This window comes from Cebus imitator, unplaced genomic scaffold (genome assembly GCF_001604975.1).
Source record: "Cebus imitator isolate Cc_AM_T3 unplaced genomic scaffold, Cebus_imitator-1.0 Scaffold446, whole genome shotgun sequence".
Taxonomy (NCBI): Eukaryota; Metazoa; Chordata; class Mammalia; order Primates; family Cebidae; genus Cebus; species Cebus imitator.
In genome coordinates, this window is record NW_016107761.1 from 1428005 (window position 1) to 1440739 (window position 12735).

Below are 12735 nucleotides of genomic sequence, written 5' to 3' on the forward strand. Positions count from 1 at the left end.
CGGGAACTTGACAGGACTGGTCATCAATCCTGACTGTGAAGACACAGTTGCTAGAATATTACAGAAGTTATATGAAATACTAAGACTTGTCATAATCATTTTCCATGATATTTCAAGTGGAGTCCCTTGTAACGAGAAGACAGTAATTAATCACACTCCAGGATTCTCTGTAAGTGGGCAATAACTTATTAATTTTACAAACATCAAAGGGTATCAATTATATGCCTGGCTTTTCCTACGAAAATAAAGAAAAGGGAGTGATATAGTAGAATCCCAGGGATGTCACAGTAAGAGGTGAAAAGGAAGGCAGGTGTGAGCCAGTCCTTGACACGTGATCAGTTTCTGGTGCTGTATTAGGAAAACAAAGATTCTCCCAGGCATGGAAATAGGAAAAATGCCGAGGATGTAAAAGCTGCTGAGTTTTAGAAAATGTTCAAAGAGCATTTGATCATAGAAGGTAATTGGATTTGGGAGGTGAGTGTCAGGAAGGGATCCAGAGAAGCAGAATTTATTTGAGGGGAAACTGGAGAGTATGTGCTCCTTTAGGAACAAGGGTGATTTTACCTTCCTCTATGTTTTGGAAAGTACCTGACTGTGCCCTGAGGAGTCAAGATTAGGGCCAGAAGAAGGAAGACATTAGAAGGAAAGCCAGGGCTCTCACACCAGGCAGGTGGCTTTTTGATGATGTCCCCTACTGGGACTGGCTACCAGGTGATTCCAGTTGCTAGAAAACTCTTTACCTTGTATTTTATAGGTATTGAAAACTTTGGGAGGAGGGGACAGAGAGTTCATGGCACAAAGAACACCACTTTTCATCATCGTCTGCTCTCTCTCTATTTTCAGTCATCTTTCGTTTTCTCTCTCCTTGACTTTCCCCAAATCTCAATTTCAGTTGTATAAAGCAAACCCTGTGATTCTCCCTTCTACACTATGCTGTTATCAACAATCTTGACCGCAAAATGAGATCCCTTGTCCTGAAAAAGAGTGTGTCAGCTGTTAAATTACAAACATGTCCTCTACCCTGTAGTTTACCGTGTCGGCAGAGAAGGTAATTCTGCAGTCAACCTACAGAAGCAGCGTCATCCTCTGAGCAGCCCCTCTTGGCCTTGTTTCCCCCAGCCCTGAATAGCAGAAAGCCCCAGGCTGTGGGTCCTAGCATCCTAAATTACCTTTCTTTCCCCCTGCAGTCCCCAGATTCTCACAGATACGTCAGGGCTGAGGTTGCTCCACATTGGGCCAGGGAGGTTTGTGCACAGAATGTGGTTGGCTTTGTAGGGCTGTGCCAAGCTGCTGGCACAAAGATAAAGGGCCGAGTCCCCCAGCTCCAAGGCGCTCACATTCATCTCAGAGCTATAGTTAGAGAACTGGAGCCCTGAGAATCGAGCAGGGAAGTTTCCCTGTTGTCTCGGCATCGCATTGTAGTATTCAAAGATGAACTGAGGGCCCTGTCCTGGGGCCTGTTGGTACCAGTACACACTGTTATGCCCAGAGATAGGGGAGCACCTCAGTGTCACTTGCTGTCCTCTCATTTTGATCAGGTGTCTTGGAGTTTGGGTGACTTGAGCCTCTCCCAGGCCTGTGGGAAAAGCAGATGGAAAATGAGCACAGGAGACAGCCTGGTGGTACCTCCTCCCCAAGGTAAAGTGGAGGACACAGGGGTGGGGGCAAGCTCAGAATGGGGGTGCTGTCCTGTCTGCAGGGACTCACCTGCTCCCGGGAGACAAAGCAGCACCCAACAGAGCAGCCTGAAGCCCATGGCACGAAGGGTCAGGCAACACTCTGCCTGTGCTCAGGGCTCGGTCCTCCTGGGGAGGAGCTGAGTTCTCAGCCTCACTTTTCCTGATGGGAGGGGTATCCTGTGATGTAATTGTCCTGTGTCCTTCCCTTGCAGGCTTCCTGAGATGCAGTGCTCCCTGTTCTGTACAGCAGAATCCACTGTGCCTTTGAGGGAGGGAGAGAGAGGCTGGAGAAAGAACACAGGAGGGACCCTGAGGGTGCCTTGGATGAGGCGTGCTCCAGAGACATCCCACCTGTGCCTAGATGCTGAGAAATGCTGAGTGTATGATAAAATATATTGTTTGCTAAGAAGAATGATGGCAAGCAAAAAAAATATATATATATATATATTATACACCAGTTAAAACAATTCTTTAAGCAAGGGATATGTGACCCTGCTCCCATGGCTCCCTCATGGAGAATATTTTTTAGTTTGTCCTTCATTAGTGGTAAGGAGGCACCAGTTGCCTACCTAGGTTCTATGAGAAAACACAGAACACCTGTTTGTTAATAATAATCACCTGTTCAGAGAGAATAACTATGTGGGTCAGAGTCTGCTCAAGGCCCTCAGTCTGGAATGCTGTCAGCCCCCCGAGGCCCTCAGCTCAGAAGGAGGTTGGCCCCAGGATAGTCCCACTTTGCTGTTCTACCTGGGTGTCTTCATCTTAATGCCTTCAGTGCCGCCTGGGTGGGGTCTCTACGGCAGACCTGGTCTTGGTACCAAGGACTTGCTGGCTCCCAGGAGACAAAGTCCTTTCCATCAGAGGCACCGGGAGCCCATGCTGGGTGGGAAAGAGCTGGGCAGGTGTCACCCTGCTAGGGGTTCCCTGAGAGCTGGGGTTTTGGGCATCACATCTCTGATAGGATGTTAGGCTGTGATGTCACTGCTCTGATGTCATAGTCCCTGCAGGTTCCCATGCACCCTCCCTCCTTTGTTAGGTCCCTAGCTTACCTGATCCAGGACCCCTGCTTTTCGCTGTGAATACCCTCACATACCACATAGGGCTGAACTGGGCTGCTCTAACCTGAGCTGAGGTGAGGCTGCAAGTCCCTCCCACAGGTCCTTTGCTTTTGATTTCACAGGCAGTTGTTTATCTCTCTGTCCCTGCCCAGGGCATGCAGGTTGTCCCATCCCAGCAGGGACATCCCAACTTTATTCTCCTTTGCAAGCTCACAGAGACTTCCCAACGCCTGCATAGCTGAAGTGCATGGCTCCCTGATGGGAAGCACAGCTGCAATTTTATGTATATGTCATTGCACCTTCTAGTGAATATCAAGCAAGGCTGCACCTTAACCCTCTGTGTCCCAGGCTGCTGGCTCTGTGCACACCCCAGAGACATGGGGAGCTCAGTGATTCCAGCACCCCTGTGTGGCCCACTGCACAGTAACCAAGATTTTGCTATTGTTAATGGACTGGATACTTATGTCGCCCCAAAATACAACCCCTAGGGAGACCATATTTGATGATAGGGTCTTTATAGAGGAAATCATGTTTACATGAGCTTATACAAGTGGAGCCCTGATCCAGTATGATTAGTGCCCTCTGAGATGAGACATCTGTTGGCTGGCTTGTTCCCTCTCCACCATGTGAGAATTCAACCAGAAGAAGGTGCTCTGCAAGCCAGAAGGAGGGCCCTCACCAGAGCCCCACATGCTGGCACCCCCATTTTATGCTCTGGAGTTATGAAAAAGAAAAAAAGATTTGTGTTTAACCCATGCAGTCTATTCTATGTGCTCTGGCTCTCTGAGCTGATGGATACAGCCTTTCCGACATGGTAGAAGGGACATGGGACATGTTTAAATTAGGAACTATTTCACCATCTTGCCTATTCTACTGTTTTTTGAGAGAAACTAAAAGAAGCCTTCACATTTTGAAATTTATCTTCTTCAAGATCACTTTTTGCATTGTAAGAGAAAAAAGGTGATAGAAAAGAAATTTTGCCCTTGAGAAAATTCTGAAGACAGAAATGATGCAAATCTGGCCTAGCTCAGGCAGATCTGCTGCAGGAAGAACTGTGCCAGAAATCACACCACATCGTCCTGTCTCCCTCACTGCAGGCACGCTCTCAGGGATTTGTGGATGATTTATCATTAAAGTTCTTTTTTCTGTGATGACTCCAGCCAGCGTGCTCGAAGCAGACCTCTCAGACCACTCTGTGCTACATGCCCACTAATCAGCTTACCCAGAAGTAAAGAAAACAATACCCACTGTTCCCATACTGCTGGGGAATTTGTTTCTTTCCCATCTATCCTCCCTCTTTTAGAAATTCTCTTTTTACCTGAGTTCACTGACAATATCCTATTGCCCATTTTTCCATATATGAGTAAAGATATGTGCAGATAACAATTAAATTTATAAGTTTTTATTTGTGGTTCTATAGTAAGCTAAGAAGGAGAGGCCAGACTGGGTTTAAAAAGAAACATGAGACTTGGGAAAACAGAATCTGAGAAAGATTCCATTGCAGAACCACTATCCTTCAGTTGTTACTTCTGATTTACTTTATTTCCAATCCAAATTTCTTTAAATATCTACTTTTGACATATCTTTTATCATATTTTAAGAATAGTTACATATATAGAGCAAATCTAGATGTTGTCATATGATGTATTTTCTTAATTTTTAAGTCCAAAGGCAAACGACCCCGTGAGAAATCAATGAAAAGAGATTCCAGTCCAGCTGCATGTGACATCAGCGGTCACTAGCCAATGTGCCAATTAGCTATGATCAATGACCAGTACCTTTCCAAGATGCCCTCCAGAGGACAAAAATACCCTACTGAGGGAATATTCATAGATATAAACCAGTTAAATTTTATGGATATAAACAAGTGGCACCACTGTGCTCCAGCCTGGGTGACAGAGCAAGACCCTGTTTCAAAAAAAACAGGGAAGGTTCCACTATCTTAATTCTTACAGAGATAGAAAGTTTAGAGGAAAACATAATGAACGCAACCCCAGAAAATATAACTTGATTATAAGAAGGTTGAACAAATTAACAAGCAAAAAACAAACATCTCTATTAAAAAATGGGCAAAGGACAAGAATAGACACTTTTCAAAAGCAGACATACATGCAGCCAACAAGCATATAACAAATGTTCATTATAACTAATCATTAGGAAAAATGCAAATGAAAACCACAGTGAGATACATCTCACACTAGTTAGAATAACTATTAATAAAAAGTCAAAATATACCAGATGCTGGCAAGATTGCAGAGGAAATGGAAAACTCACGCACCATTGGTGGGAATGTAAATTAGTTCAACCACTGTAGAAAGCAGTATGGAGATTTTTCAAAGAACTGAAAAAAACCTACCATTTGACCCAGCAATCCAATTACTGGTTATATACCCAAAGAAATACAGATCATTCTATCATAAGCATACATGCACATATATGTTTGATGCAGTAGTATTCACAATAGCAAAGACATAGAATCAACCTAAATACCCATCAATGTGGACTGGAGATACTATGCATCCATAAAAAGAACAAAATCATGTTCATTTCAGCAACATGGATAGAGTTGGGGGACATTATCCTAAGTGAATTAATCCAGGAACAGAAATCCAGACACCACACGTGTTCTCACTTATAAGTGGGAGCTAAACATTGAGCACACATAGACACAAACAAAGGAACAGTAAACACTGAGGCTTGAAGTTTGAGGGTGAGAGGAGGGTGAGGATGGAAAAACTACCAATTGGGTATTAAGCTGGTGACTTGGGTGACAAAATTATCTGTATGCCAAATCCCCATGACATGCAATTTATCTATGTAACAAACCTGGACATGTACCCCTTAAAACTAAAATAAAAGTTGGAAAGATTAAATTTTTTATAATCATCTTAATAGATACAGAAAAAATATTGTTAAAAAATTCAACATTCTGATTAAAAACTCTTAGCAAACTAGGAACAACAAAAAAAATGTTCTCTACCTGATAAAAGGCATTCATGGAACATCTACAGTTAATATCATACTTAATGATCAAAAACTGAAAAATGACTGGATGCTTTTTCCCTAAGATTAAGAAGAAGACCAGGACACCCATTCTCATCCTTTCTATCCAACATGGCCATGGAGATCCCAGCAAAGCACACAGTGGGTAGGCGATGATGTTAAACAGCCTTTATTCACAGAGGACCCAAAGAAGAGTCGTGGAAGCCACGGGACATGAAGTGTCAGGAGAACACAGCTTTTCACAGGACGGTGTCTGGCCCAGTGCAAGGTGTAACTCTGTGGTGACACAGGTGATTGTTGAGTGGATTCTTATAAAAATCTTAAGCTAAACAATCATTCTTACAGCATGCTTGCTTTATTTCATTTATTGTATTTTAATTTTAATTTAATTTAATTTATTTATTTTTAGACTGAATCTTGCTCTGTTGCCCAGGCTGGAGTGCAGTTGCATGATCCTGGCTCACTACAACATCTGCCTCCCGGGTTCAAGTGATTCTCCTGCCTCAGCCTCCCAAGTGGCTGAGACTAAAGGTGTGCACCACCACACCTAGCTAATTTTTGTATTTGTAGCAGAAACAGGGTTATTGACCAGGCTGGTCTCAAACCCCTGACCTTGTGATCCGCTCGTCTTGGCCTCCCAAAGTGCTGGGGTTACAGGCATGAGCCACCCTGCTTAGCCTATTTCATGATTTTAAAAAGCATTTGAAGAAAACTAGATCTAAATATGTTTATATTTTTAAAAAATCAGTTGACAGGGCAGAGTCTCACTCAGGCAAAAGAAAACCCACACTCTAAATATATGCATAGCATATAAAGTTGCCACATAGATGAATTAGCAGGTGCTATGATGTTCTGAAGCTTCTGTTGGGGCTCTTGCAGGAAGTGGTCACCCAAGCCCTCCGTGCTCCCCACAGCTTCCTGCCAGGCCCCAAAGGTTTCTGCACAGGGAGACAGTGACTCTGCAAGGCTGTGTCTTGGCTGCTGGCACAGAGATACAGGGCCGAGTCTTCTGGCTGCATGGCGTGTAGGTGAAGGTATAACTGAGAGCTGTCGGAGCAGTCAGGTGAGAAGCGACTGGGCACACTTTCATTTACAGAGGTTTCCTTATAGCTGCACACAAACATGAGCTCTGGTGGCGTCTTAGCTTTCTGCTTGTACCAGTACATAGCATTGTGCCCCAGGTGTTGTTCACATTTCAAAGACTTCTCATTTGTCATTCCCATGACCAGGTGTTTTGGTGTCTGGGTAACTCCGGTGTCCATGGGGACTGTGGGGGAAAAGGGACAACATTCAGGCAGAGCCCAGGAGGAGGGTTGTTGCTGCAGCCATAAGGAAAAAGCTTGGAGTTCAAGGACAGGCAATTTGAACCCAACTCACCTGCTCCCAGGAGGCAGAGCAGCGCACAGCAGAGCAGCCTGCAGCCCATGCTAGCCTGGGGTCTGAAATGGGGCCTCTGACTGAGATCCTCTGGGCGAGGGGCTGGGCTCTGGTCTCCTTGGCCCTGGTTGGTGGTTTTTCCTGTGATGTCACTGCTCCTGACAGTTTCCCCAGGCCCAGGGGCTGGTTCTTCCTGATTGCTTTGCATCCCTTCTAAGTTCTGACAGAAGGTAGGTATGAATTGGCTGGGTTGAGATGAATGGCCTGGGCAGAAAGGGCAGAGCCAGCCTTTTATTTCCCAAGGATATTCCTCTGACAGGGGCTCCTTTGCTCTCAGCTCCTTCCTCATTATGTAGCTTCTCCCTCTATCTCTGTCCTCCTGCCTTTCAGGACCCCTCCCAGCAGCAGACCACTCCCATTCAAGGAATCTCCTTCTCCCCTGTGGGGTCACAGGAGACAGCGCCTTTCAAAAGGTCCCTTCCCTCAACGTCTAAGCATGGTGGAGCCCTTTTTGCCCAGCTCTGTGGAGGGAGGATGACTGCATGACCACGGATGCAGTGTGGACCAGCGCCCACCATTCAAAACATTTTTTGGTAAAGCACAGATGACCATATATCTTGGGCTAGGGAATCTTTTGTCTCTATAATAAATGAATGATTGAATTGGTGAATGCAAAAAGACGGAAACAGAACAGCCAGGACCCACTCTCCTCCCTAAAGGCTAATGTAGAACTGCGCTCTAGAGGCATCAGGCTCAGAGACTGATGATTTAACACATTGGGAATAAGGAGGGTTTATAATATTAATTTATACAATTTGTAATATTAATATATAACATATATTAATTTATAATATTATAAATTGAACTATATTTAGAAATGTATGCCCCACGGAAAGGGCATGACTATGATGCAAACCGGCAACCAGGCACTGGCAGGGAGCTGAGGCAACAGGAAAGGGATGAGCCACCCTCTCTCCCTGAGGTGGAGGGCATGGGGCTTGGCTGGGTCAGAGTTAACATACACAGGATGATGAGAAAGAACAACACAAGGTGTGTGGAGCAAGAGAAAGGGAAGTCAGCTTGAAGCTGATGTTGTGTGCTAGAGTGAGTACAGCCATGCTCTGGGTTGAGGTCTGGATGGCTCCCCATGGGCAAGATCCTCCCTGGCCCATCTCCATCCCTTCCCCAGGTCCCAGACTCAGAGGTTTCACCAGAGCANTGGGCTCTGGTCTCCTTGGCCCTGGTTGGTGGTTTTTCCTGTGATGTCACTGCTCCTGACAGTTTCCCCAGGCCCAGGGGCTGGTTCTTCCTGATCGCTTCGCATCCTTTCTAAGTTCTGACAGAAGGTAGGTATGAATTGGCTGGGTTGGGATGAATGTCCTGGGCAGAAAGGGCAGAGTCAGCCTTTTATTTCCCAAGGATATTCCTCTGACAGGGGCTCCTTTGCTCTCAGCTCCTTCCTCATTATGTAGCTTCTCTCTCTATCTCTGTTCCCCTGCCTTTCAGGACCCCTCCCAGCAGCAGACCACTCCCATTCAAGGAATCTCCTTCTCCCCTGTGGGGTCACAGGAGACAGCGCCTTTCAAAACGCCCCTTCCCTCAACGTCTAAGCATGGTGGAGCCCTTTTTGCCCGGCTCTGGGGAGGGGGGATGAATGCATGACCACGGATGCAGTGTGGACCAGTGCCCACCATTCAAAACATTTTTTGGTAAAGCACAGATGACCATATATCTTGGGGTGGGGAATCTTTTGTCTCTATAATAAATGAATGATTGATTTGGTGAATGCAAAAAGACGGAAACAGAACAGCCAGGACCCACTCTCCTCTCTAAAGGCTAATGTAGAGCTGTGTTCTAGAGGCGTCAGGCTCAGAGGCTGATGATTTAACACATTGGGAATAAGGAGGGTTTATAATATTAATTTATATAATTTGTAATATTAATATATAACATATATTAATTTATAGTATTATAAATTAAACTGTATTTAGAAATGTATGCCCCATGGAAAGGGCATGACTATGATGCTAGCCAGCAACCAGGCACTGGCAAGGAGCTGAGGCAGCAGGAAAGGGATGAGCCACCCTCTCCCTGAAGTGGAGGGCATGGGGCTTGGCTGGGTTAGAGTTAACATACACAGGATGCTGGAAAAGAACAACACAAGGTGTGTGGTGCAAGGGAAAGGGAAGTCAGCTTGAAGCTGATGTTGTGTGTCAGAGGTGAGTACAGTCGTGCTCCGGGTTGAGGTCTGGATGGCTCCCCATGGGCAAGATCCTCCCTGGCCCATCTCCATCCCTTCCCCAGGTCCCAGACTCAGAGGTTTCACCAGAGCACAGCTCCTCCCTGTGGCCAAAGCAGCACTTGGCCACTCACCAACCCAGTGTCAGCATCCAGGCTGGTTCCACACTCCACAAAACTGAGCAGCAGGGATGGATTTGAAAGGCCAGGAGGGAATGAAGAGGAAGGAGGTGATGGCAACAACACAGAGAGTCAGCAGCCAGAACATCAGGCATGCACGCACCTAGGACATTCTAATTTTTTATTCAACAGAAATTGTCTATGTCTGAGTCTGTGTATCATGGCAACACCTTATCTCTACCAAAAATTACCAAAACTTAGCCAGATGTGGTGGTGCCTGCCTGTAGTCCCAGCTACTCAGGAAACTAAGGTGGGAGGATGGCTTGAGCCAGGGCAATCAAGGCTGTAGTGGGCTGTGATTGCATCACTGCACTCCAGACAGAGCAAGAAACCGCCCCCAACCCTGCCCCGTGAAGAACAAGTAAAGGCAAAGAAAATAAATTGTCTATGTCTGGACCCCTAGTAATAAGCATAACAGATACTATCCCAGCCCTCTGGAGCTTATGGACCAGTCTGACTTGTTCAACAATACTCCTTGAGCAATAGCTAGGAGCAAGCAAAAATCACCAACACTTTCATCCCCAGAATTCTATCTGAGTAGGGAAATTAAACATATTCAGACAACAGCTAGAGAATTAAAATGTGTCTCACAGGAAGTTTAAGAATGTAATCAGTATGTCAGTGTTCAATCACTTCATACATGTGATGCCATATTTCCTCATATATTAAATAAAGGGAGCTGAAATGAAATGGTCTCCAAAGCCCTGCCATTTCTAAAATGTCAGAAACCACATCAGGTCAGTTCTGTGGAGAATTTTCCAACTCGGAACCAGCTGTATGACTTCCTATGGGTCATTTCTACTTCACTGCATAAGCTCTTTATGCTTTGTGACCATTTAGTTATTGGCATGGCATCAATTTTCTTAAAATGTACTGTTATGCCAATACTGACTTTCCATTCTAGAACATTTGAAGACACAAATGAACACAAGCAAACACACAAATTAAATGATTCACACTTTCTAAGTGATTTTTACCATCTATTTATTTTTGTATTACATCAGTATTACCATTTTGTGATGATAATTGTAATTGTGTAAGAAAATCCTTTTTGTTTTTCTGGGCCAGCTCCTAAGCTGTGTATGCAGAGGGTGGGACTCCAGAAGGCCCAGCAGAGAACAAATTCTAGAAGGCTTAAGACATGGCAGGGAAGGCTGAAGTTATCCAAGGCCAGAAGGCATTGGCATTCAGACCCAGTGACAGTGGAGAGTCATGGTGGGTACGCTGTGATTCCCACTAAGACCCTGGAAAGGCCATGCACTAGCAATGATGATCACATGCTGGAGCTCCCTAAGAGGGAGGGCAAAGCTGAAATAAACCCTACCTTCAATCTTCCCAGAAAAAAAAAAAAAACCAACACTATTTTTGGGAGGTAACATAATGCAGAGCCTCAAGCCTGTGTCATCCACAATGCTTCACATAAACCCTTTCTAATCTTTCATGTAGGATATTTAGAAGTCTCCTAATCATTCATGCCACCCAAAAATCTATCTCCTTTCTGATCCATACTACGACCAGTGTTACTGTACCAAAGTATCAGTTTCATCATGTTGTTTCACTTGGGATAGGACCAATGGCTCATCACTGCTTAGAGATTTGCGTTCAAAGTCCTTTCCATGTCTCCCAATATCCCTGTCATCTCGCTGTTGCCTGCTCTGGAGGAGAATTCAAGATGACATTCATCACAATTGGGAGGGATTCTTGCTGGTCACCCTCCTTGAAGAGAAGGAGTGCACAGGCCTGTCTCCATTGGCTTCTCCCCAGCACTTTCCAGTTTACCTATTGCCATGGAATTTCATGCTTCTCAAAATATTTTTCCATTAAACAGAGTACTTACTGAGCAACAGAACTCTCTTGATCTTAGGAATATTTCCCTTCCGCTCTCCTTTATGTTTGTGCTCATCGATCATTTTTAGCAACAGTGTGCTTTTCATTATAACGTTATATAAAATATGTACAAATGTGTGCAGTGCAGAAAGTCAAGAAATGGCTTCCTCCATCAATTAAGACCTTCAGCGCATGGGGCAGGCTTCTGTTTTGTTTGCGGAGCCCTAATACTTTAGTGGCTTTTTTGTGAAGCGCTGCTCTAGCTGATAAACAATTCTGAGACTTCGCTGTGCATAAAACGGAGGACTTCTCCACTGGGTGCACTGGCAGGCTGCACTACAGACTGAAACTCCATCAGAGGCCATCAGGGAATGGAGACTGGAGCCCTGGGTGCAGGGGCACACACTGCACCACAGTTTCCTGGCTGAGCCGGGAGGTTTGTGTACAGGGATGCAGTGACTCTGCAGGGCTGTGTCTTAACTGCTGGCACAGAAATACACAGCAGAGTCACCAAGCTCCAAGGACTCGATGTGAAGATTTAAATGAGTTTTGTCTGGAGACTCAGGGGAGAAGCGATTTGGAACTGTTTCATTTAAAATGAGCTCCTTATTATTGTAGATAAACATTATCTTCAGAAGTTTTTTAGAGTCCTGCTTATACCAATACATAGCATCATGGCCCAGATTTTGGTTACATTTAAGGGACTCCTCCTTTCCTATCTGCGTGACCAGGTATTTTGGAGTCTGGGAAATGGCTGAGTCCGAGGGACCTGCAAAGGAAAAGAGCAGAATTCAGACAAATCCCAGGAGGGAGGCTGCTGTCGTCATGGTGAAAAGGCTTAGGGACTCCAACAGGATCATGTCACCTGGGCCCAGGACTCACCTGCTCTCAGGAGGCAGAGGGCCACACAGCAGAGGAGCCTGCAGCCCATGGCAGAGTCAGGCAGACCAGGCAAGGCCCAGTGCAGGATTCTGGTCTGCAGTGGTGAGAAGACTAGGCTGTGGTTTCCACCGCCACTGAGAGGAGCTGCGCCAGTGAGGTCACAGCCTGTAATCCTTCCCCCATTCTCAGGGTCTCCTCTAGCATGGCTCCTCCTTTCCATGCCCTGCACTTGCTTCTTATAGGAGTGTTTGAAATTTTGGGGAATAATTGAGAAGGTGGGCTTGTGGCCTCCAGGATGTGTCTCTAACAGTCATTCCTGCCCCAGCAGCTTCCTCCCTCCCGACTCCTTACCCGGGATCTGGCCACCTCCTGCCTTCACCTTCCTTTATCAACCAGAGTCAGGCTGGTTTTCTTCTCTGTATCTTTTGCATCCCCTTCCCATTAATGCAGGACATTGTTTTGCTCTCCTGAATCTTTGCTTACTTGAAGGT

At 45.5% G+C, this 12735-nt stretch overlaps 1 pseudogene and 2 gene segments (V, D, J or C); all 3 read right to left on the reverse strand.

Annotated features, from left to right (window-relative positions):
- Positions 1-923: 923 nt before the first annotated feature.
- LOC108291151 lies at positions 924-2801 on the reverse strand (annotated as a pseudogene). Its single transcript, XR_005197231.1, has 4 exons — positions 2729-2801; positions 1708-1963; positions 1170-1576; positions 924-974 (listed from the first exon to the last, which is right to left on the reverse strand). The product of XR_005197231.1 is annotated as an uncharacterized LOC108291151 (transcript).
- A 3781-nt stretch (positions 2802-6582) lies between these two features.
- On the reverse strand, positions 6583-7325 carry LOC108291135. The segment is given in 2 exon segments: positions 6583-7007; positions 7118-7325. Coding segments are annotated over 2 exon segments (633 nt in total).
- Positions 7326-11696: 4371 nt separating this feature from the next.
- LOC108291146 lies at positions 11697-12367 on the reverse strand. The segment is given in 2 exon segments: positions 11697-12131; positions 12245-12367. Coding segments are annotated over 2 exon segments (342 nt in total).
- Between the last annotated feature and the right edge of the window lie 368 nt (positions 12368-12735).